The sequence below is a fragment of the Heptranchias perlo genome, chromosome 3, assembly GCF_035084215.1.
Source record: "Heptranchias perlo isolate sHepPer1 chromosome 3, sHepPer1.hap1, whole genome shotgun sequence".
Taxonomy (NCBI): Eukaryota; Metazoa; Chordata; class Chondrichthyes; order Hexanchiformes; family Hexanchidae; genus Heptranchias; species Heptranchias perlo.
Genome location: NC_090327.1, coordinates 41503970 through 41530598, shown reverse-complemented (window position 1 = coordinate 41530598; position 26629 = coordinate 41503970). Strand labels below are relative to the sequence as shown.

The 26629-nt window shown below is 40.8% G+C and overlaps 1 protein-coding gene across 3 annotated transcripts in view; it reads right to left on the bottom strand.

Moving 5' to 3' along the window:
* The window catches only part of nagpa (N-acetylglucosamine-1-phosphodiester alpha-N-acetylglucosaminidase), a 118365-nt gene that overhangs the window by 23146 nt on the left and 68590 nt on the right, over positions 1-26629 (bottom strand). The window contains exons 9-12 of one of the 3 annotated variants that reach the window (XM_067979200.1): positions 24296-24427; positions 20227-20308; positions 17875-17981; positions 684-3070 (exon numbers count right to left, since the gene is read on the bottom strand). In XM_067979200.1, coding sequence (XP_067835301.1) covers positions 2976-3070; positions 17875-17981; positions 20227-20308; positions 24296-24427 — 416 coding nt within the window. In that variant the 3' untranslated portion in view covers positions 684-2975. Of the gene's footprint in view, positions 1-683; positions 3071-14100; positions 17982-20226; positions 20309-24295; positions 24428-26629 lie in introns of those variants that run through there. The other 2 variants (XM_067979201.1, XM_067979196.1) reach the window with 2 other exon arrangements.

The following is a 26629-nucleotide window of genomic DNA, read 5'->3' as shown; positions in this document are numbered from 1 at the left end:
GCTGGAAGGAGCCCAAGACATAGCTCAGGTCCTAAGAACTGGTGCATGGAAGGACTGGTTCATGTTTCCACTGGAACATTATTTTAAGAAATGTTTTTTGTATATAAGCACCCTTTTGACATTAAGGAATAAAGGGGGTAATTTTGACTTTGGGTGATAGTGTAAAATGGCTGATATCGAATCAGCCACCCGTTATACATCAATGGAAGTCAATGGAAATGAAAATCAGGAGAGATGTATAATGGGTGGCTGATTCAATAGCGGCCATTTTACACTATCGCCCAAAGTCAAAATTACCCCCAAGGAATTTAGTTTTGAATGGACAGCCGGGTATGCAAGACTATCTATTGTATATAATGTCTTCTTTTTGTCAATTTTACAAACAATGTCCAATGCTGAACTTTGTCTTTTCCCAGTCCAACACTCTTATCTTTGACTCTTTTTATCTTTTTCTATTCTTACATTGAACCTAACTTATGCTGTGGTCACTATCTCCTAATTGTTCTTCTACTTTCACATCGGTTATTTGCCCACTTCATTTCCCAGAACTTATAACAGATTTGATTAAAGCACTCAAGACTAAGTGGTGCCAACTAATTCCAATTACTTCACTAAAATGATTGGCTTTTCAAGGTTCTTACCAATAAATGAATGCATATACTAAACAATATTGAAATCTGCATTTTTATTTGTAAGATTGTTCCAAAATTCTTGATTTAGTTTTCCCCTATGGCAGGACTTAAACACTCTGGATGGAGATAACTGCGATAGAAGTGGCTAAAAGAGTTTTGTTCCTGCATTGCTCAAGGGTAGCTTGGCCAATTGTTGGTTTCTTGTCGTGATTTTTTTCATATTGTACTGCTTTCTGGCCTCAGCCAAACAAGGAAGCTTGTGTTCATGCAACTGTTTTGGTGAAGTGGGAGTGGGGATAGGGCAAACAATAAAGGAACACTGAAAAAAAAATCTCAAAACAAAGTGTTCACAAAATACTCAATTTTAATTTTTTTTTATGGTTCAACCAATGGTTAATGTACAAAGTGGTGAGGAAACTTGAATAAAATTAGAGCAACAGCCCTGCTAGTAGAAATGCATTACTGCCAGGAAGTGGGTGGGGGCTTGATTGTGCAGCATATTGATGTACTAATGTGCTGTCCATGTGGAATGTAGGTTAATGCCTGTTATTCTTATGCAAGATGAATTCTAGATCTAAAGGAGATGGTCCAAGGAGATGTCAAGGAACGACACTTCTTCAACTTAATCACATTGGCAAGTAGGCTGCATTTTAATTCTTTCTCAGCTACAGTGTAAAAATAATTTACACATCAAGATTTGGTATATATTACACCACTGTTCATTTTCTTTTTCTATAGAATGTGCTGTGCATGCTTTCCAGAAATTTTATTTTTGGTGGTAACAGGCCAGGCCTACCATGACTTGTTTCCACAACACATTGTAATATGAAGTGATGGTCCGTAGGTTAACATCTGCAATCCTTTACACATCCTAGCCTTGATTTTCCTTCACGTCCCAGGTTAGTCAGGGAAAGGAGGGAGGAACTTTTTGACACAAACAGGTAGTGGACTCCAAGAAAAACAGCAACAGAGAAGTGAAAGCAGGTTGCTAGGGAATTTGTGCCAATTCTAATACCGACCCATAGCCCCTTAATGAAGCAAAAAGTTTAATGACCTTATGAGGTCAGGCAAAGTAAGAAGAGCCAGCAGCACCTTCCAAGAATACACAGTACTAAGCATGTCTGCCCCTCATTGTGTTCCACTACAAATATTCCTTTACTCATATCCTTATGAATTATAACCCTACTGAAAGCTTCACATGGAATTTTATTGTTTGTTGTATTTTTCTGTCAGCACCTCCATTATGGGCTGCATGTAGATACCTCAGTTTTATTGCATGTCATGAAGCCAATTTGGCCCTTTTATAATATTTTTCTGGGGATGTGGGCAATGTTGGCAAGGCCGCATGTATTGCCCATCGCTAGTTGTCCCGAGAAGGTGGTGGTGGGCCTTCTCCTTGAACTGCTACAATTCTTGTGGTGATGGTAGTCCCACATTGGTGTTAAGTAGGGAATTCCAGGATTCTGACCCAGCAACAATGGAAGAATGGCAATATATGTCCATCAGGATGCTGTGTGATTCCAAGGGGAACTTGGAGGTGATGATATTCCCACAACATCGCTGCTCTTGTTTTTCTTGGTGGTAAAGATCGCAGGGGAGGGAGGTGCTGTCGAAGTAACCTTGGTGAGTTGCTATAGTGCTTCTAGTAGATCATATGCATTGCAGCCACTGTGCAGTGGTGGTGGAGAAGAATATTGAGTTCAGTGGCAGGGACACCAATCAAGCATATTGCTCTATCCTGGATGGTGTAGAGTTTCTTGAGTGTTGTTGCGGCTTCACCCATCCAAGCGAGTGGTGAGTATTCCATCCAACTCTGACTTGAGCCTTGTAGATGGTGGAGATGCTTTGAGGAGTCAGGAAGTGAGCCACTTGTCACAGAATATTCTGCCTAGCTCTTGCAGTCATGGTGTTGATTTGGCTGGTCCAGTTCAGCCTCTGGTCAGTGGTGACTCCTAGAATGTTAATGGTGGGATACTCAGCACCGGTGGTGCCACTGAAGGTCAAGGGGAGATTGCTGGGCTTTCGCATGTTTGCGATGATCATTATCTGCCACTTATATGAAGCAAATGTTACCTGCCACTTGAACAGCTGCACTCATAACCTTATGATGGAGGAAAGGACATTGATAAATTAACTGAAGATGGTTGGTCCAAGGACACTTCCCTTCACTGATGTCCTGGGGCTGTGACGATTGGCACAATAACCTTCCCTTGTATCAGGTATGACTCCAGCCACTGAATGGTTTTCCCTTTGACCCTCCATTGATTCCATCTTTGCTAGGATTCCTTAGTGCCATACTCGGTCGAATGCTGCCTTGATGTTGAGGGCAGCTACTTTCTTTTTCTAGGGTAGGATAGCTCGTAACAGCTGGGAGAGATTAGTAGTGGACCTCACAATTCCACCCTCTTCCTTCGTGCAAGGAGCAAGCGTTGGAGTTCCTGGGGAGGGAGGGAGGGAAGGGAGAAATGAAGAGAGGGAAAGTAGGAGAGCAGGAGCCAATTGCAGGTTTGTGATAAAATCTTGCTTTTGTTGCTTCTTGTAATTTGTATCTTGCATTCCTATCAGCAAACTATCATGAAACCCTTATCATTTCTTCTACTGAAAGTGATACGTAAACTCAGCTCCTCAGCAACCCTTATAAGCACCTTTATTTATCTCCTTTAGGTGCGCCCGAGGAAGGAGGGAAAGAATAAAAATGAGGCCCCTCGGTGTCTGGCCCTGCTAGCACTTCACTGCACACATCGTTAACATTTTCTCTCTCCCAAAGAACAGCAGAGACACATCCACTGGGGACATTAGAGAATGAGCCAAAGGGGAGTGCACAGAGTGATGCACAAAGCATAACTAGGCAGGTGGGGCTAGGGGTTGAAAATTATGAGGGAGACATTACTGCCCGCAAAGCCAGGGCACGTTGCCCCCTCAGGTGAGGACCCAGATATCATGTGTCCTGCCTACATTGGGGAGAATGTAATTACAGCGTTCCAATACATAGTTAGTTCCATTATAATTATGGGCATAGGAGTTTATAATGGCAAATTTGAACAGGAAGTGTGCACAGACACAACATTTTTAATAAATTACTACTTGGTCTCCCATGGCATTGCACATGGTAAGTCAGCGAATATGATCTCTCTCTTACCCGTTTCTGCTGTCTTTGTGTTACTGTTCCTCTTTCTATTTCTCCCCCTCTAGTTTGGTCTCTCTTTTTCTCCTTAATAATGTTATTGTGAAATCTGTAATGTTTGAATTTTTTTTTTAGTAAATTCTTATTTTGGGCATTAGAAATTTCAGTTACCGAGGGAAAAAATGGCAAATGAAAAAAAATTCACAAGAGCATTTTGATAGAATTGTGGGAGCCTGATAGCTAGATTGTCCCAGTCAGATTGATAAATTTACATAGGTGCTTTGCATTATGTGGATATAGGAATTTATAATGGAATACATTGACACAAAAAGTGTGACATAACCATGATAGCTGAAAGTCCAGTGGTGCAGACAGGAAATGTGTATAAACATAAGATTTTTATTATAAATTCCTACGTTCACATTTATAATGGAAACTACTGATGTAAGCTTGCTATGCTGTAATTACACCCTCCTGCCAGTGTTGGCACTGCAGTTTTCATAATCAATGATGGCGTAGGAATTTATTATGGAAAAGTTGACAGTAAGTATGCACAGGCATAACATTTTTATTATAGATATTTACTCTTGGACTTCCTTGTAGGGCTGCTGGCATAAGTCAGAGGATATACTGTTTTACAAGGATGTACAGCCACAAGGTCTTATAGAAGGTAAATAAACATATCCTCAGGTTGATTAATTTCTTCCAGTTCTGACGAAAGGTCAAGATTTAACAGTTTTTAAGGCAGTATAGAGCCAGGGAAAGGAGGGGGGAGGAAAAGAACAAAAGGGAAGGTCTGTGATAGGGTGGAGGGCAGGGGTGATTAAATGACATCATCCTTCTTGCCATTTAATCACTCGTGCCCTATCACAGACCTTCCCTTTTGTTCTTTCTCTCTCTCTCTCTCTCTCTCTCTCCTCCTCCCCCACCATGTTTGCCTGGCACTGTACTTGCTTAAAAACTGTTAACTCTTTAACTTCTTCCAGTTCTGACGAAAGGTCATCGACCTGAAGCGTGAACTCTGTTTCTTTCTCCACAAAGACTGCCTGGCCTGCTGAGTATTTCCAGCATTTTCTGTTTTTATTTTAGATTTCCAGCATCTGCAATTTTTTGTTTTTGATCAGGCCTATCCTGGGGTCAACTAGTGGCTAATTGTTGATTGTTTCATCTGAGGTCAATTGGAGTAATGTTCTGTTGCTAGGAATATTTCCCTGAAACTAGCAGGAAATTATTACTTTTTGTGTACTTTTTAAAAAAAAAACTGTGACATAGAAATTTGTACTAAGTGTCACAGATAGATCTCAAAACTTTTTATCATATATACTAATATACACCTAGGCCTTGCTCATGGTATATCTTTTAGCTGCATTTGTTGTTGGGAGAGGTGTGACCTCTGGAACAGGTGAGAATAACAGGCTTTCTTGTAATACAGTTTTTTCCAGAGGTTGGAGTGTCAGCTTTGGAGCAAGTAAGAACAGTCTTTATTATTACAGTATTACCCATTGATTTTACTGAACTGGGGGGTGGGGGGTATAATTGTTACTAACTTAAGGATTTTTATATACTACTGTGCCATTGCTCAGTTATTCAGAGAAAATGTTTTTTTTGTTGTTTGTTGTAAACTGGTTTAGATAAAGTAAATAGAGAAACTGTTCCCATTGACGGAAGGATCGAGAACCAGAGGACACAGATTTAAGGTGATTGGCAAAAGAACCTAGGGCGACGGGAGGAAAAACCTTTTTACGCAGCGAGTAGTTATGACCTGGAATGCATTGCCTGAAAGGGTGGTGGAAGCAGATTCAATTGTGGCTTTCAAAAAGGAACTGGATAAATATTTGAAGGGAAAAAATTTGCAGGGCTACAGGGAAAGAGCAAGGGGAATAGGACTAACTGGGTTGCTCTTACAAAGAGCTGGCACTGGCTCGATGGGCCGAATGGCCTCTTTCTGTGCTGTTAACAATTCTATGAAAAGGCTGAGAGAGATTACTGCATCACCACTGGACAAATAAGAATAACAGGCATTCTTGGGATACTGTTTCAAGGTAAGAGCCTTGAAGGGGTTAAGAATAGCAAGTGTCACTTATGACTAAGACCTAACCCCATTAAATTAATGTTGGGTGTCATACAAGAGCAAATGAATTGTGACCAATTGTTACAATGTCACAAAAACTCATGGTTCTTAATACATACTAGTCTTTCTAATAAAGGGGTATACATGGACTTTCAGAAGGCCTTCAATAAGGTGTCACACAAGAGACTCATAACAAAGGTCAGGATATGTGGATTCAAGGGCCAGGTAGCGTAATGGATTGAAAGGTAGCGACAAAACAGAAATCAGAGGGTAGGAGTTAAAGAAAGTTTCTCAGACTGACAGAAAGGGGGAAGTGGTGTCCTGTATACATAAATGATCTGGACTCAGGAATTAGAGATATGGTATCAAGGGTTAAGTTACGAGGAGAGATTACACAAATTGGGGTTGTATTCTCTAGAGTTTAGAAGGTTAAGGGGTGATCTGATCGAAGTTTGTAAGATATTAAAGGGGAACGGATAGGGTGGATAGAGAGAAACTATTTCCGCTGATTGGGGATTCTAGGAATAGGGGGCAGAATCTAAAAATTAGAGCCAGACCTTTCAGGAGTGAGATTAGAAAACATTTCTACACACAAAGGGTGGTAGAAGTTTGGAACTCTCTTCCGCAAACAGCAATTGATACTAGCTCAATTGCTAAATGTAAATCTGAGATAGATAGCTTTTTGACAACCAAAAGGTATTAAGGGATATGGGCCAAAGGCAGGTATATGGAGTTAGATCACAAATCAGCCATGATCTTATCAAATGACGGAGCAGGCACGAGGGGCTGAATGGCCGACTCCTGTTCCTATGTTCCTATAAAATTTGCGGAGGATACCAAATTGGAGTATCAGAGTGGGTGGATAAATGGCAAATGAAATTTGATATAGTAACATGTGAGGTGGTTCATTTTGGTAGGAGGAATAAGGAGAGCACTTATTCTTTGGAAGGTAAAAGATCAAAGAGAACTGGGAATACAGATACATAAATTGCTAAAAGAAGCAACCTGTTGATAAGGCCATGAAGAAAGCAATCAAAGTACTGGAGTTCATTTCTAGAGGAATAGAGTACAAAAGCAGGAAGGTAATGTTAAATTTATATGGAACCTTGGTTAGACCACGCTTGGTAGTACCATGCACAGTTCTGGACTCCATACAACAAAAACAATTTGCACCACTGGAAAAAGTGCAGAAAAGATTTATAAGGGTGTTACCAGAATTGAGACAATGCAAAAATTGAGCACTCTAGGGCTTTTTTTCCTCTGGAAAAGAGAACACTAAGAGATCTGATAGAGGTGTTTTAAAATTATGAAGTAGTTTGATTGGGTGGATGTAGAAAAACTTTCTACTTGTGGGTGGGTGGCGAAAATGTGGAACTTGCCACCATTTGGAATGGTTGAAGCAGACAGCATTGACACATTTAAGGGGAGGCTTAATGCACACGAGGGAGAAGAGGATGCAGTAAACGACGAGGTAGGAGCGATATTGGGTAGGATAAAAATAGATAGAGGAGGTACTTAAAAGGTTAGCAGTACTCAATGTAGAAAAATCACACGGTCTAGATGGGATGCATCCTAGGTTACTGAGGCAAGTAAGGGTAGAAACTGCAGAGGCTCTGGCCACATTCTTCCAATCCTCCTTAGATATGGGGTGGTGCCAGAGGACTGGAGAATCGCAAATGTTACACCCCTGTTCAAAAAAGGGGAGGGAGATAAACCCGGCAATCACAGGCTGGTCAGTCTAACCTCGATGGTAGGGAAACTTTTAGAGACAATAATTCGGGACAAAGTTATTTAGCACTTGGAAAAGTATAGGCTAATAAATGAAAGACAGCACGGATATGTTAAAGGCAAATCGTGTTTGATTAACTTGATTGAGTTCTTTGATGAAGGTTGATGTGTATAGCAAGCAGTTAGGAAGGCGAATGGTATGTTGGCCTTCACTGCAAGAGGATTTGAGTACATGAGCAGGGATGTCTTACTGCAGTTATACAGGGTCTTGGTGAGACCACATCTGGAGTACTGTGTGCAGTTTTGGTCTCCTTATCTGAGGAAGGATGTCCTTGCCATGGAGGGAGTGCAACGAAGGTTTACCAGACTGATTCCTGGGATGGCAGGACTGACGTATGAGGAGAGATTGGGTAAACTAGGCCGATATTCCCTAGATGTGGAGATGCCGGTGATGGACTGGGGTTGACAATTGTAAACAATTTTACAACACCAAGTTATAGTCCAACAATTTTATTTTTAATCCCACAGCTTTCGGGGGCTTCCCCCTTCCTCAGGCGGTGTGGAAATGACATTTTCGAATCCTTCGCATTTTAAGATCACAGAACAATGCCTGGTGATTACTGCCCGTTGCCAAGGCAATCACAGTGAGCAGACAGAAAGGTGTCACCTAAAAAGGCCACCGAATATACAAACCCCCCAAAAAAAGAGATAAGGAAGACAGTCAATGACCCGTTATATTAAAAACAGATAACATTTGTTCGCTGGTGGGGTTACGTGTAGTGTGACATGAACCCAAGATCCCGGTTGAGGCCGTCCTCATGGGTGCGGAACTTGGCTATCAATTTCTGCTCGACGATTTTGCGTTGTCGTGTGTCTCGAAGGCCACCTTGGAGTATGCTTACCCGAAGGTCGGTGGCTGAATGTCCATGACTGCTGAAGTGTTCCCCGACAGGGAGAGAACCCTCCTGTTTGGCGATTGTTGCGCGGTGTCCGTTCATCCGTTGTCGCAGCGTCTGCATGGTCTCGCCAATGTACCATGCTCTGCGGCATCCTTTCCTGCAACGTATGAGGTAGACAACGTTGGCCGAGTCACAGGAGTATGAACCGTGCACCTGGTGGGTGGTGTCCTCTCGTGTGATGGTGGTATCTGTGTCGATGATCTGGCATGTCTTGCAGAGGTTACCGTGGCAGGGTTGTGTGGTGTCGTGGATGCTGTTCTCCTGAAGGCTGGGTAATTTGCTGCGAACGATGGTTTGTTTGAGGTTGGGTGGCTGTTTAAAGGCGAGTAGTGGAGGTGTGGGGATGGCCATAGCGAGGTGTTCGTCATCATTGATGACATGTTGAAGGCTGCGGAGAACATGGCGTAGTTTATCCGCTACGGGGAAGTACTGGACGACGAAGGGTACTCTGTTGGTTGCGTCCCGTGTTAGTCTTCTGAGGAGGTCTACGCGATTTTTCGCTGTTGCCCGTCGGAACTGTCGATCGATGAGTCGAGCATCATATCCCGTTCTTACGAGGGCGTCTTTCAGCGTCTGTAGGTGTCCATCGCGTTCCTCCTCGTCTGAGCAGACCCTGTATATTCGCAGGGCCTGTCCATAGGGGATGGCCTCTTTGACGTGGTTAGGGTGGAAGCTGGAAAAGTGGAGCATTGTGAGATTGTCCGTGGGCTTGCGGTAGAGTGAGGTGCTGAGGTGCCCGTCTTTGATGGAGATTCGTGTGTCCAAGAAAGAAACTGATTCTGAGGAGCTTGATGGTGGGATGGAACTTGTTGATGTTATCGTGTAGTCTCTTTAGTGATTCCTCACCGTGGGTCCATAGAAAGAAAATGTCGTCGATGTATCTGGTGTATAGTGTTGGTTGGAGGTCCTGTGCAGTGAAAAAGTCCTGCTCGAACTTGTGCATGAAAATGTTGGCGTATTGGGGTGCGAATTTGGTCCCCATGGCTGTTCCGTGTGTTTGGGTAAAGAACTGGTTATTGAAGGTGAAGACATTGTGATCCAGGATGAAGCGGATGAGTTGTAGGATGGCGTCTGGAGATTGGCTGTTGTTGGTGTTGAGTATTGATGCTGTCGCAGCGATGCCGTCATCGTGGGGGATACTGGTGTAGAGTGCCGAGACGTCCATCGTGGTGAGAAGTGTTCCTGGTTCAACAGGTCCGTGGGTACTGAGTTTTTGTAGAAAGTCTGTAGTGTCGCGACAGAAGCTGGGGGTTCCCTGTGTAGAAAGTCTGTAGTGTCGCGACAGAAGCTGGGGGTTCCCTGTGTAGAAAGTCTGTAGTGTCGCGACAGAAGCTGGGGGTTCCCTGTGTAGAAAGTCTGTAGTGTCGCGACAGAAGCTGGGGGTTCCCTGTGTAGAAAGTCTGTAGTGTCGCGACAGAAGCTGGGGGTTCCCTGTGTAGAAAGTCTGTAGTGTCGCGACAGAAGCTGGGGGTTCCCTTTTTTGGGGGTTTGTATATTTGGTGGCCTTTTTAGGTGACACCTTTCTGTCTGCTCACTGTGATTGCCTTGGCAACGGGCAGTAATCACCAGGCATTGTTCTGTGATCTTAAAATGCGAAGGATTCAAAAATGTCATTTCCACACCGCCTGAGGAAGGGGGAAGCCCCCGAAAGCTTGTGGGATTAAAAATAAAATTGTTGGACTATAACTTGGTGTTGTAAAATTGTTTACAATTATATTCCCTAGAGTTTAGAAGTATGAGTGGTGAACTTTTTAAAAAAAAAACGCAGAATTGTTATGATCTGGAATGCACTGCTTGAAGGGTGGGAGAAGCAGATTCAATAATAACTTTCAAAATGGAATTGGATAAATACTTGAAGGGAACAAATTTATTGGGCTATGGGGAATGAGACTAATTGGATAGCTCTTTTTTATAAGAGCTAGCACAGGCACAATGGGCCAAATGGCCTCCCTCTGTGCTGTAACATACTATGAAGGAAACAGAGGGATATGGGGCCAGGATGGAAGAGGCTCGTGTGGAGTATAAATACTGGCATAGACCAGTGGGGCTGAGTGGCCTGTTTCTGTGCTGTGGATTCTATGTAAAAACTTTTATTAAAATATATGTTGAAAGATAGATGAACAGCAAATTTACGTCACTTTTATGTAATTTATTTCATGTCACTTTTTTGATTGCTTTTTAGTAAATTACATTATTTCTGAACAGATTTAGTGAATTACAGCTGGTAGTTTGAAATTCTTTTGAATCAATGAGACATTTGAACTACTCACTGTGCTTCATGCCCGATGGACATCGCCCACAACTATGGATGCACATTTTAAAAAAATTATCTAGATCAGGATTAATTCTTAATGATTCCACTATTATGCACCTGTGAGATGTTGCAGAATATCTTTGTCACATTGTGGTAGATTGGTAGATGTTATGAGCTTCAGGTAACAAACATATGTTGTGAATTTGGGCTGAGTGGAGATTTAGATGTCCCAGCTGCTAATGCTTCTGCAGAGAACTTTATACCAAAAACAGACTGGTAATATATGCTCTTTAAGTTGGTTGACCGGGGTTGGGGTGGGGGGTGGGGGGGGGGGGGAGGAAAGAGAACATGCATTTCTATCATGCTCCTCACATGGCAACATCTAAAAGCTCTGCACAAGGAGAAAAAAACGGAAGGAAACCCAAAAAGGTTGGGGTTGGGGGGGGGGGGGGGGGGGGGGGTGGCGGTGCGTGGAGAACAAAAGGCACATTTGAAAAGAAGGATTTTGAAGCGTTTGAGATTAAGGTGGGAGTGGCAAAGCAGAGGGAGTTCCAAAAGGCAGAGGTGTAATGACAAAGAGCTGCCAGCGATGGTGGAACGAAGAACAAGGAGTAACCTGCTGTCAGAGAACGCATCCAAGGGTATATGGCTAGAGGAAATTGCTGAGCTAGGTTAGGGCAAGGCCATGGATGGATTTAAAAATGACAAGGATCTTGAAGTCAATTTATTGGGGCACAGGGACCCAGCAGTGTTTGGAAGGAATAGGAACAATGCGAGTGTGGGATTCTGTGCAAGTGAAGATGCAGGGCATGGCCTTCTCAATGAAGAAATTACAGGAAAGAATTCCATCCATGAAAATATCACAAGTGTAATTCAAAGTAAATCTTTATTTGTAGATTAGGAGTTTCATTTGTTGCAAGGTTTTTAGCATTAAAGTTAATTAAATTTGAAACATGAAAAAGGAATAAAATAGAGCTACGATTTCCTAATAATCAATTTATTTTTAAGCTGTAGTGCCCATAACTTTTTTGATTTTAAAGGTTAATGCACTGAAAATTAGATTTGGAGTATTAAAAGTAAGGAGATATTTTACAAAAATATTTAATCCTTTCTTAAAAAGATTTCATCTCCCCAGTTTATTTAGATCTACATTTAATGTGCACATCTCAATATGTCAGGCAGACACCTTTGTCCCATGACACACACACTATGCTGCTTTAGATAATCATAGGAGTTATACTAGAGTAGTTCTGGGGTGACTTGCCTGCCAATTTTCTTTTATCCTATAGGGAAATATCCATCTCTATTTTATGCCAACCTTTTCCCCTCTGTGGCTTGCCCAGGAACCCACCAAGTGATGAATGTGGGCACACTGTACTACCATTACACAATGTAGCACACAAGAAGCACATCTTTCTAGTTTAATCTAAAGTTTTCAAAATACAAACAACATAAGAAATAGGAGCAGGAGTAGGCCACATTCAATCAGCTCATGGATGATCTTCGACCTCAACTCCACTTTCCTGCCCGATCCCCATATCCCTTGATTCCCTTAGAGTCCAGAAATCTGTCCATCTCAGCCTTGAATATATTCAATGACTCAGCATCCACATCCCTTTTGACTAGAGAATTCCAAAGATTCACAACCCCCTGAAGAAATTCCTCCTCATCTCAGTTTTAAATGGCTGACCCCTTATCCTGCAACTATGCCCCCTAGTTCTAGACCCTCCAGTCATGGGAAACAACCTCTCAGCATCTACCCTGTCAAGCCCCCTCAATCTTGTATGTTTCAATTAGATCACCTCTCATTCTTCTAAACTCGAGAGTATAGACCCATTCTACTTAACCTCGCCTCACAGAACAACCCTCTCATCCCAGGAATTTAATCTAGTGAACCTTCGCTGCACTGCCTCTAAGGCGAGTATATCCTTCCTTAGATAAGGAGACCAAAACTGTACACAGTACTCCAGGTGAGGTCTCACCAAACCCCTATCCAATTGTAGTAAGACTTACTTACTTTTGTACTCCAACCCCCTTGCAATAAAGGCCAACATTCCATTTGCTTTCCTAATTGCTTGCTGTACCTGCATGCTAACTTTTTGTGTTTCTTGTACGAGGACACTCGTCTCTCTGAACACCAACATGGTGTTTCTCATAATAGTTTCTCACCATTTAAAAAAATATTCTGTTTTTCTATTCTTCCTACCAAAGTGAATAACCTCATATGTCCCCACATTATATTCCATCTGCCACCTTTTTGCCCACTCACTTAACCTATCTATATGCCTTTGCAGACTCTGTGTCCTCCTCACAGCTTACTTTCCCATCTAGCTTTGTATCGTCAGCAAAATTGGATACATTACACTCGGTCCCTTCATCTAAGTCATTAATGTAGATTGTAAATAGTTGAGGCCCAAGCACTGATCCTTGCGGCACCCCACTAGTTACAGCCTGCCAGCCTGAAAATGACCCGTTTATCCCTACTGTTTTCTGTCCATTAACCAATCCTCTATCCATGCTAACATGTTACCCCCAACCCCATGAGCCCTCATCTTGTGTAACAACCTTTTATGTATGTAGCACCTTATCGAATGCCTTTTGAAAATCCAAATATATGACATCCCTTTATCTACCCTGTTAGTTATATCCTCAAAAATCTAATAGGGAAATCATGTTTGACAAATCTTTCATAAAACCATGTTGACTCTGCCTAACCATATTATGATTTTCTAAGTGCCTTGTTATCACTTCCTTAATAATGGATTCCAGCATTTTCCTGACAACTGACGTCAGGCTAACTGGCCTAAACAATATAGAGTTTGTCAGGCGGTACTGCATTTACAAGCAGAAAATGCACTGATCAAATACTTTGTGGATATATACTCATCAATAATTAAAGTTTAACATCCTTTGCTTAATGAAATACAAATTTTGGTGTAAGAAAGGAGTGATTTTGTGATCCCAGTAGGGAGTGGCGCTCATTGGGAGCATATCATTGGAAATCATGAGCATGCTGCCCCTATATGAACAACTTGCATTTATATAGCATCTTTAGTATTAAAAAAAATCCCAAGGTGCTTCACAGAGACGTAAGGGGAAAAAATGGATTCACCAGCCAATGGAAGTGATATTAGGAGGCGTGGTTAACACCCTGGTCAAGGTGGTGGGTTTTACAGAGGATCTTAAAGGGGAGGGAATTTACATCCATTCATTTTAATTGATGAAATAAATCACATTATTTTCCAAGATGTGCTCACTGGGAGTGCCAGATTGCAGAATCATAGCTAAAATGTAAACTTTATCGCAACAGCCTCTACAAAAGATTGCCGGAATTTAGTGCAAGAGCCTTATTTATTAACATTTCAAAGACCACATTCCAGTCTAAAAGATGTAAATATAAAGAATTTAAAAATACAACTGATATTTTGATAAATCCCAGCTAAGAATAATACTAAAGTTCAATATGAAATTCAGATTGATATGATTAGAACAACTTCTCCCTTCATATTAATCAGATGTAAGGGCAACTTCTTGCCATACAATGTGCATTGTAAATTTGACACCATTTTTTCAAATATATGTCCCCTCTCTGCCTGATTCTAGAACAAAATTTGTATTTTCTCAGTGGAGAAACATTTGCAGCCAAAATGGCTCCATGATTTTGACAATCTCTATCAGAGCAAAATTTGCAAGATGAGGTTGATTGACATCTGGAGAAAGGTAAAATGGCATATTAAATATTTGGTGTTCATAATCTTCTTTAGCCACAAAGTGGCAGGATCTGAAGTTGTGCCCACAACTTTGTGTTGCATTGTCAATCTCACTATGCCATCATAGCAAGCCAGAAAGAGCTAATCAGGTGATTCCTTGCAGGATGGCAGGGAAATCACCTCAACTAGCTCTCATGCATATCTTAATGATCATTTTCAGAATAGAATTGATGGAATCTTAGGAACCAGATGTCACTCATCCCTGCAGCAAGGACTGATGCATATTATAGGAAGACATAAGCAGCAGATAAAACACTTTTAAAAAAAAAAAGCAGTAAGCTCAAAATGATATGCACTTGTAAAAACAGATTACACAATGGCAGAATATCCATTTAATTGCACCCTTTCCCACTGCACATCCTAAGAATATTTAGTGCAATGATCTTAAAAAACTATCCCATGGATATTTTATTATACTTCCTTTCAACTGTGATATTAATGGTGCATCAAATTATCAAGATTGGAGTATTAGATTTCAGGTGGTGGTAAAAATAAAACACTTCAGAAACTATTTGAATCAAGGTTATGTGATGCTTAGGAAGTATATATGCATATCATGCAAGATTAATTCAACGTCATTATGGAACACAATTATAAATTTTGAAAACCACTGACAAACTCTAAACCAAACCATAAATAAAATATTTCACTGTCCTTCATCTTACATGTGCAATATACACAGTAATTCATGGTTTTTATTCAATTTGGTGAAAGGTAATCTCACATCCATTATATTCTTAATCCCAGATTTTGCATATCACATGTATAAATCATAGTGGACAGCAGACTGACTAGTCAATACTGTACATGTGAAATTAGATTCATAGTACCATCCAATTGAATAAAATAATTTAAGAAATTCTGCTCAAATAAATATGATTTTTTACACAGATGTGGCAGCTTTAGTCAGAGGTGCATGGATCCAACTCACAGTTGAAAAGTCTAAGAGTGCAAAATAGATACAAACTATCTACATTGGAATCACAACAATAGTTGATAATACTGATTTTCTGTCATCAGATGCCATTGAGATATTTAGTGCAAATAATTTAATCCTGTATTTACAAAGTGCAGCGAAGACATCTATGGGCAGAACACAATTACTGCAGTTTATGTAATCCATTGAGTGACATGCTGCACGAGAGTTCTTGGGTAGGTACCAATCTATCAGTTTTAAGTGCCTCAAACTGTTGAAAAATCAAGATACTACTACCCATAAGCATGTACATTTCAAAAGCAGAGTTTTAGAAAAAAAAGCTACATGGATTAATCAATATATATTTTAAAAGGAAACTGGAGAATAAGATCCTACAGAACCTTATCCTAGGGTAGTATTCCTTTATCTAAACTATGGGAATTAAACATGAAAAAATCCATGATTTGCAGTTGAACATCATGTAAGCCACTTAGATGCATACAAATGGTTACTTTTTAAAATTAAGAAACCTAGCTGAAAGGACAAGGCCCACAGAGCAGGACATCAAGGTAAAAAAATTGAAGGAGAAGCAGGGATCAGGATCCCAAGCTTGGATTCTAAAAACCTGTAATTATTATTGCTGGATTGGATACATGCTTCAAAAATGTCTTAATGGACTGTTTTGTCATAATATTAAATTGGTTTATTTTTGCTTGGATCAGTCCAACACGTTGCATCAAGTGTCAGAAAGCACATAGCTATATAAACTATAAATAAAAAAAAAAGAAATAGGAACAGGAGGAGGCTATAGGATCCCTCGAGCCTGCTCTGCCATTCAATGAGAACATGGCTGATCTTCGACCTCAACTCCACTTTCCCGCCCGATCCCCATATCCCTTGATTCCCCCTCGAGTCCAAAAATCTATTGATCTCAGGTCTTGAGCATACTCAACGACCGAGCGTCCACAGCCCTCTGGGGTAGAGAATTCCAAAGATTCACAACCCTCTGAGTGTAGAAATTTTCCTCATCCAAGTCCTAAATGTCCGACCCCTTATCCTGAGACTATGCCCCCTAGTTCTAGCCAGGGGAAACATTCTCTCAGCATCTACCCTGTTAAGCCATCTAAGAATTTTTGTATGTTTCAATAAGATCACCTCTCATTCTTCTAAACGCCAGATAGTATAGGCCCATTCTATTCAACCTCTCCACATGGGACAACCCTCTCATCCCAGGAATCAATCTAGTGAACCTTTGTTGCACTGTCTCTAAGGCAAATACATCCTTCCTTAGGTTAAGGAGACCAAAACTGTACACAGTACTCCAGGTGTGGTCTCACCAAAGCCCTGTACAGTTGCAGCAAGACTTCCTCACTCTTGTACTACAACCCTCTTGCAATAAAGACCAACATACCATTTGCCTTCCTAACTGCTGCACATTCAACACAATAGGTTCAATAAAAAAGGTTCAAAAACATTGTGCAAAGTGCATCAAATTTCACGGTAAAACTTTTCCTATCCTGAATCAAAATGATCCTCGAGTTCCCTCTGGTTGTAGAGACATAACTCAAATGTTTCAAATTTCATTTTTAGAACTTTTGTGGATTTGTAAAATATTTGGTCAGATCGAGTTCAAACTTAACTTTAACATCTGTAACAAGTATACAGTAAATATACAAATTTGGGAATTTAACCTGCTCTTTGTAAAGTTATGTTTGTGATGAAGAACAAGTGCTGCTGTGGAAATTACCCTAGCTAGCAGCTTGGCAAGAATTGCATTAGAAATCAGCTAATGAGGAGTTTGAGCAAGAACCAAAACAAACATTTAAATTTTGGCCTTTAGATCAGAAGTCCAGTCCTAGATTCATCAGAAAGCAAGCACCTTCTCACTTTCTGAATACCTGCACTTTATTTGTGCTGGTCACACTGGAAAAAAATAAAAAATCAGGACATAGATGAAAAGTTGTGTAAAATAAAACTCTAATGCATTACAGAAAAAATTTGTACTCTATCATAAGGTCTTCAAATTTTGTTTTATGATCGGGAACTCTGCATATGGAATCCAGCATATTTGGAGGCTACTTAAAATTATTCACACACTTAAAACAGTAGTACATTTTTTCACATTGTTGCAATTCCTGAGGATGATGTCTAGGTGACCATTAGCAGTAGGTGCAGTTCACAGGAAACCCATCTAGGTTCTCCCAAGTTTAAAAAAATTCAGCTGCTTTGCCAGAAGCAGAATAAGGCAGCAACAAAGATCACATTGGCATGGAACTGCAAATGTTGTTAAAAATTCATAGTCTCTGAGCTACTGTCTTCCTGAATCGATGCATTAGTCTGTTTCAATGGAATAATTTCAGGCATGTCTGCAAAAGTTAATTGTCCATTAGATTCTTTCAGTTGTTGATAGGAGTACTCACTGTGGAATCCAGAGCAAACACTTTTTTGGCAAAACTGGAAAAGATTTCTTGCTGTGCTCAGTAGTAACAAGACGAGAAGGGTGATTGACATGATTAGCCAAGTTTTCCTATTAAGTATAGAAAAAGAAATTACATTTTACCATTCTTAATTTTATTTTTCTCATTCACCACAAACCTGGTTACATTTCTCCACTACAATTTCAAAACAACAACCTTTTGCTTACGCTACCCATTTGCAGAAAATCTCAAAACATGACTGGTTAAAAGGAAATTTGTAATTTTTATAGTGACCCTTTTACTGTTTGAAAGAGCCCTCAAAAACAGGTACCTTTTTTCAAACTATTTCAAGAAGGAGATAAACCTTTTTTGAAGATCCAAAATGCTTGGAAATTCAGACCACTCGCCTGGTACTCTTATCAAGGGGGCAGTTCTTAGCTGGCCTTGTGAAAAACAGTGGCTGTCAAATCAGTGACAGAAGGCCTCTGTTATGAGTGATTGGCAAATGTAAGGAATCTTACAACACCAGGTTATAGTCCAACTGTTTTATTTGACAATCACAAGCTTTCGGAGGCTTTCTCCTTCGTCAGGTGAGTGTGGGATTCCCACACTCACCTGATGAAGGAGAAAGCCTCCGAAAGCTTGTGATTTTCAAATAAAACAGTTGGACTGTAACCTGGTGTTGTAAGATTCCTTACATTTGTCAACCCCAGTCCATCACTGGCATCTCCACATCATGAGTGATTGGGGCAAGGCACTCAGCTGCAAGGAGGATATTTTGCTAAATCACAAAGCCTAGAACTGGGTTTGTGTAACTGCTGTTGAGATGGAAATGGGAGATTTGACCAATAATTTCTTTGCTTTTGCAGCTGAAGTTAGAAATAACTAGCCACTCATCCAGTAAGCAGCATCCTGTTCTGGTAACTGCAAAGGGAAGAAGAGTCATTCGGCAAAATCAGAGGGTTTTTGAAGTGGTACTTAAAAGCATCTTTGGAGCAATCAAGAGCTGCTGCAAAGGTAGATTATGATGAAGCGCATCACAAGGTTGAGAGTATCATTAGGCAGATGAAGCAGGATCAGCAGCTTGCAATCATCTGCAAAGATACCTGGTTATACAAAAATGCTCCTAAATAATTTTTCTGCTGGGCTAAAGTCTGTCATCAGTCATCGTCAGAATGGCTCCTTTGGGCTAGTGAACCAGTTCAATGGAAGGAAGCGGACTCCGTGCTGCATCCCTGAGCTAATGGCAGGGTGGTATGGTGGCAGGTGTGGACGGTATTCATTCTGAATTAATAAAACCTGCTTTAAGCATGAAAGTGGGGGACAGTAATAGACTTGGAGAATGGTACCAAGAATCACTGACTCACCTCAGAGCTGCCCTTGAGGCTGAATAGAATTCTGTCCATTTACACTAAGTAAGCCTGGAAAACTGAAAAATCTCATTGGTACCAGTGGCTGGTAATCTAAGTTTGTAATTAAGTCAATTCTACGAGGAGATAGATTAGATAATCTGATACCTGAGCATGGCAGGGGATTGATTTGCCAGCCTGGCTCACTAATGGGACCCGGAGGGGTAGACTTGTCTTTGATTGCAGCTATTCTTCCTACTGGGTTTCAGATCATTTTGTTAGCTAATGCCTTAACAGATAGGTTGACCTTGGTTTGAGAAGCAACAGGAGCCGTGGTTCTGCCGAACAACAATTTGCATTTATACAGCGCCTTTAACGTAGTAAAATGTCCCAAGGCACTTTATTGCAGCGCTATCAAACAAAACCTGACACCGAGTCACATAAGGAGATATTAGGACAGGTAACCAAAAGCCTGGTCAAAGAGGTAGGTTTTAAGGAGTGTCTTAAAGGAGGAGAGGGGTAGAGAGGCGGAGAGGTTTAGGCAGGGAATTCCAGAGCATAGGGCCTAGGCAGTTGAAGGCACTTCAGCTTTAAACTGTACTTAAGGTCTGGACTTAGATAAGTGGGATGTGACCCTACAGTTAGAGGGGGAGTTTGCAGAACATAGTGGCCATTTTTTAGTAGCTTGGAGACTCAAACATGGTGATGAGTCTCTGTCCATGTCAGACACCAGATTGGTCAAAAACACAAACAAACTAACCCAATTATAATGACTTATTTTACACTAAATGGACCACTTTTAGCAGTGTGTTTGGGGGAAGATCAGATCCTTTTTTTTGACTATATTCTTTCTCCATTTGAAAGGACTAATGGATTGAAAAACAATAAAAATAAAAGATAATCACATTGCCCAAATAGGGAGATGCATTTCAATCACACGTTATTGCTACAGGTGAATTTTGATTCAAATTTGTACATTATAAGACACATGAAAAAATATACAAACTCTTTCAAGAAGTGTGAACTCTCTTCGAAGCCATTTTGGTTCTTCCATATTTCAGGCATCTGCGAAGCTAGGCACTGATACACTGTAATATAAATGCAATAGGCTGTGTTTCCAGGCTGCTGTATATGTTTAAGCTGATTTTTCAAAAGGCCCAAATTACTAACCATACATAAAAACTAACCTATGAAAAAAAACTAACATCTGTAGCTACATATAGATACATATACCGATCGTAAAATCGTATATATTAAAGATCTACATCTGCACATACTTCCCATCAACAAAGTTTGCTCCATGTTGTCATGTTTTTGTCACACTATCAACTTTTTCCATTTGAAATTCTTCTGTACAAATTTATAATGGAAACTGCCTATGTAAACTTGTCAAAATGTAATTACACTCCCTCGTCAGTGGTGGCATTGTATTGCCTCAGCTTGCAATGCAGATACTCCTATGCTCCAAGCAATTCTACTTTACTGCTTCCCAAATTTCTGTAATTTTGTTTATAAATAATATAAAATTAAAATATTACAAAAACATAAGGATTGAACGTATCACTTTAAAATTGGGACTAAATATGGTCCAATTATACCTCACCCCCTAATCCAACTTCACTTGAAGACACTTTGTCTTGATTGCCCACATGTAACACCACAGGAGATTGACTAGTATCTTATTAAAAATCTTGTTAATGTGCGCACTTCCTGTCTATAAACTTTACTTCCTGAAGTCACAATTTTGACAGGATAAAAGTGTCAACCTTGGCTCAGCGGAAGCATTCCCATCTCGGTTGTGGGTTCAAGTCCCACTCCAGAGACAAACACATAATCTAGCCTGACACTTCAGTGCAGTACTGAGGGAGTGCTGCACTGTCGGAGGTGCCGTCTTTCAGATGAGAAGTTAAACTAAGGTCCCGTCTGCCCTCTCAGGTGGATGTTAAAGATCCCATGGCACGACTTGAAAAAGAGCTGGGGAGATCTCCCAGTGTCCTGGCCAATATTTATCGCTCAAGCATCACTAAAAACAGATTATCTGGTCATGAATCTCATTACTATTTGTTGCACATTGCTGTGCACAAATTGGCTGCCACGTTTCCCTCCATTACAACAGTGACCACACTTCAAGAGTACTTCATTGGCTGTAAAGTGTTTTGGGATATCCTGAGGTCATGAAAGGTGCTGTATAAGTGCAAATCCTTTCCTTTATTTTATCTCAACAGTTGCCCAGTGTTTTTAAATCAAATCTGTGCATGTGCACTTTGCACATTTCCCATTGGGCAATCTTATAAACAGGAACTGAAGGGCAGAAGAGTGTCCCTTCATCCTGCGAGGATTTTAAAGTTTTGTTGCTTTTTACAAAAGACTGACAAAAACTGGACATTAAATTCTGAAAGCTTTTATTTCAGACAAGTGACGGCATAAAAAGGTATAAGCAATTATACTTTTTGGTTGTGAACTTCTCACAAACATGAAAGCATCCAGTGTGAACAACAACGGCTGTTACTGTGGTTTCTTTGTTGATGTTTAGAAAAGAAAAAAGATTGTTCAGAGAACAAATTGCTTTTTTTTTTATTCGTTCACGGGATGTGGGCGTCGCTGGCAAGGCCGGCATTTATTGCCCATCCCTAATTGCCCTCGAGAAGGTGGTGGTGAGCCGCCTTCTTGAACTGCTGCAGTCCGTGTGGTGACGGTTCTCCCACAGTGCTGTTAGGAAGGGAGTTCCAGGATTTTGACCCAGCGACAATGAAGGAACGGCGATATATTTCCAAGTCGGGATGGTGTGTGACTTGGAGGGGAACGTGCAGGTGGTGTTGTTCCCATGTGCCTGCTGCCCTTGTCCTTCTAGGTGGTAGAGGTCGTGGGTTTGGGAGGTGCTGTCGAAGAAGCCTTGGCGAGTTGCTGCAGTGCATCCTGTGGATGGTGCACACTGCAGCCACAGTGCGCCAGTGGTGAAGGGAGTGAATGTTTAGGGTGGTGGATGGTGTGCCAATCAAGCGGGCTGCTTTATCTTGGATGGTGTCGAGCTTCTTGAGTGTTGTTGGAGCTGCACTCATCCAGGCAAGTGGAGAGTATTCCATCACACTCCTGACTTGTGCCTTGTAGATGGTGGAAAGGCTTTGGGGAGTCAGGAGGTGAGTCACTTGCCGCAGAATACCCAGCCTCTGACCTGCTCTCGTAGCCACAGTATTTATATGGCTGGTCCAGTTAAGTTTCTGGTCAATGGTGACCCCCAGGATGTTGATGGTGGGGGATTCGGCGATGGTAATGCCGTTGAATGTCAAGGGGAGGTGGTTAGACTCTCTCTTGTTGGAGATGGTCATTGCCTGGCACTTATCTGGCGCGAATGTTACTTGCCACTTATCAGCCCAAGCCTGGATGTTGTCCAGGTCTTGCTGCATGCAGGCTCGGACTGCTTCATTATCTGAGGGGTTGCGAATGGAACTGAACACTGTGCAGTCATCAGCGAACATCCCCATTTCTGACCTTATGATGGAGGGAAGGTCATTGATGAAGCAGCTGAAGATGGTTGGGCCTAGGACACTGCCCTGAGGAACTCCTGCAGCAATGCCCTGGGGCTGCTGACAATTCAGTTAAAACATCCTTTTCTGCACCTTTTAAACAATGATAATTTGTCCTAAAACACTCAAAGTACTATAAACAAACAAAAATTATGTTTAGGGAAGATTATACAAGTCAGCAAATGCATTAATAGTGCATTAAATTTTCCATTTCTATGCTCCAGGTGTACATATCAGGAAATTGTACATCTCCAGCCCATGATTTTCCAACCTTTCATTTTAATAAACAGAAAATTTATGCTTAAACACCTTAAGATGGGAACCGTCTGACAATGGGAAAAGTGGTGGTAGTGATGGATTACATTGATGTGATTAGCTGAAGGTATGTTCAGAACTCTGAGCATGTGCGTGTATAATTTCCCGAGTAGCATTTAAGCTGGCCAAATGATAGCATGCTTCTCAAAAAAAAATCTATTTGGTTGCATTTATTTAGCATCTTTCATGTCTTTGGAAGGCTCCAAAGTGCTTTACAGCCAATGGAACACTTTTGAAGTATGGTCACAGTTGTAATGTAGACAAAAGCAACAGCTAATGTGCACAAAGCAAGATCCGTCAATCAGCAATGAGATAAAAGATCAGCCAATCTTTTTTACTGAGGTATTGGTTGAGGGAAAATGTTGGCCAGGACACCAGGAGTACTCCATTGGCTGTAAAGCTCTTTAGAATAGGTACAGGAAATAATTTTTTACTTTCCATCAAATCTTTCCATATAAATTTCTATGTCCACTTTTGTAATGAAAACTGCCCATGTAAAAAAAATGTCTCAATCATAGAATTTGATCCCAAAAGAATGAGAAAAATTCCAGAAGAGCAGCAAGGTTGGGGAACACTTTGTTGGGTAGGGTAGCCTATGGGTTATGACAATAGACCAGCATTCCACAGGTCATGACTTCAAATCTTAGAATGACAAGTTGGGAATCGGATAATTTATTGGCTAGTACAAGAAAATAGCTATGAAAGCTGCTGAATTGTTGTAAAATACCCAAGTGGTTTACTAATGTCTTTGAGGGAAAGTAACTTGCCACTTCAACCCAATCTAGCCTATGTAACTCCAGTTCCACGCTACGTGGTTGACACTAAATGTTCTCAGGACAACTATGGATGGGCAAATAAATACTGCCTTGCCAGTGTCGCCCACATCCCAAGAACAAATAAAAAAAACTCCATCATTTCCAAGTTCCCCTCCAGGTAATACATCACTTTTCCTTCATCATAATTTGGTCAATATTGTGGAATTCTCTGTTTAAACCCATTGCAGGATCACCACCACCACAAGGAATGCAGTAGTTTAAGGCAACCTTCTCAGGGCAATAAAAATTTGGCTTTGCAGCAGCACCCACATCCAGAAAACAATTTTTTTTTAAAAAAAGAGAAAAGTGTTCTATTGCCTAGTACTGACATCCCCCATCTCGACAAGATCAGAAAAGAAAAATCAAAAGTTTTGGTAGTATATAGTAGCACTGAAGATAGTAATAATATTGCTTTGAATACCTCTGTTTAAGCTGTCATTAAATCTGGAGTCATAGGTGATGTTACAACTTCCAGTCACTGGATGGCAGGGGCACATATTTGCACAGTGACATGCCTGTTGACACCTCCACCCATACCATCCCATAGGACATTCTGTTTAAAATAAAAGAAAATAATTTAGTATACTGTCAACATAGTCACGTATTAAATCACTTTAACTGGAAATTTCAGTTACTGATACAGAAAGCAAGTGAAGTCTCCTACTACAAAATTAAAACAAGGATCTAAGAACGAAATCCACTGTACCCGAGATTTAAAAAACCCTTGCATTGTCAACCACGCAATTACAGACATTCAAGAAAAGAGCTGCTCTAAGCACAGAATCTCCTGACATTATATTTTGAAATACACAATATCTACAAAAGTAAAATTCTTCTAAATGCAGATTATAAATTAAAATTAGAGAAACACTGGTCACTGTATTCTTCACTGGAGGGAAATCAGATACCGACACTGGGCACACTCATGCTAGCAGTCAACTCTATTTTTGGTCAGCTGGGTATCTGATACGCATGTTGACCCAGCACCACTTAAGAATCAAGACAAGCTACTGAGAAATATACAAAAGATACAATTTTTGTTTACTAAATATGAAGTGCACCTCATCTCCTCATAGGCATACAACCTACTTACCTAAATCTAGAGAGTTTAAGCAGAGACAAAAACCCATACCGAGTAATGCTGAAGTTTAACTAGCTAAAAACAGAATTCTGCTTACCATTACTTGTGTAGCTCAGTTACTCTTTAGGGCATCACCTAGAAGGTTAACCAGAGCTGTATGGGCAGAGTCACAGCCCCCAGTGACAGGTCTATCCTTCCAGGTCACATTAATGAGCCAGGCTGGTTTATTAGTCATCAGTGTCCTGGAGTATTGCCTGGCTCAGGTATTGCATTACCAAGTCTGCCACTGACAGTTGACTCCAATTTGAGCATCTCATCTTGGAGCCAACTTAAAAAGTTAGTTAAAGTTTACCATATTACATCTGTGGATTCTTGCATGAACAGAGGAGATGTGTGACCTACAGTGGAGTGATCATGGTACAGTATATCATAGATGGCTTGTGAGTAAACAGGAAGGGCATCACCAGTGGCTTATGATGCAAAGCATGGGAGGTTATTTAGAATCAACAGCAAACCACAAAGCTGCTTGCAAAGATACGCAAAGTTCACACAAGTCTTCCAAGTACTGTAGTTAAAGGAATTATGTAGGCAAGAATGCAGAGTAAAAACCTCCACAGGATTATCCTTCTGGGACAAAAACTACATGAGGACGACTGTCTTCTTTGGCACTCTAGGGCACCATGCCTGGCAGGAGGTGGCAGCAAAATAGTTGAAGGAGGAGATAACCTGGACTGTCACTGGCATGTTTGCTGCAAGTATCCTTCCAACTGATATGACAAATTTGCAACTGGCTCCAAGCTGACCAGGTGCCTGCAGACCCTGTTCTCAGTTATTATTAGATAAGTGTGTCACAAGGTATCTGATATAATGGCAAATATGGACAGTCTGGCTCTGGTGCCTGCTGTTCTGTTATGCCCTCTTTCATCTTTACCACTGCAACCACAAAAAAATGCAATTCTCTACTTCAAAACCAATCACAATCACTACTTTGTACGTGTCTTACGGACCACCAGCAGCTAGCATTAGAGGGCTACTTGCAAACTTCTGGATTTCCTAGGATTGACCACCAGGAAGAAAACATTCTCAAAAATCTTTTAATCTTATAATACCTTGAAAATGTTCATTTGCCTAGAAGTGTGCACTGTCACTTTGGTGTCACACTTTTTGATTTGTTTAAGTGTAAATGACAACGACGGAGAAGGTAAACCTGTGTAAATTAAAAGTGAGGAAACTGGCTAGAAAACTACTTGAGAAACTGCTAAGGGTTTATCAAAACAATCCTGAACAACTGGACAGGAAAATTTACCAACACAAGGAGAAGGTGAAAAACATTTTGAAAATGTTTGACTGCTAGCTTTTATCCTCAACTATGGGCATGACAAGATTTTAATGAAACAAAAATTACATATTTCACAATTAAACTTACCTATAAATTTGTTTTCTGTCTGAGTATCTTAGCATTTTTGCTGGGAGGCTTCAGCCTCTCTCAAAATTATGGGCTTGAAGTTGATAGGTTCCCAGATCTATTATTGTCAGCTGAAGGGAGTTACCAACGACACCTGTGCATGCAATTCCCAGGATATTGCAGTTTTAACATGTCCAGAATTTCCCAACATGCATTAGTATAATTATCTTGAAGTGTGTATTTCCTCATGCTAAAACAGGATTTCTGTA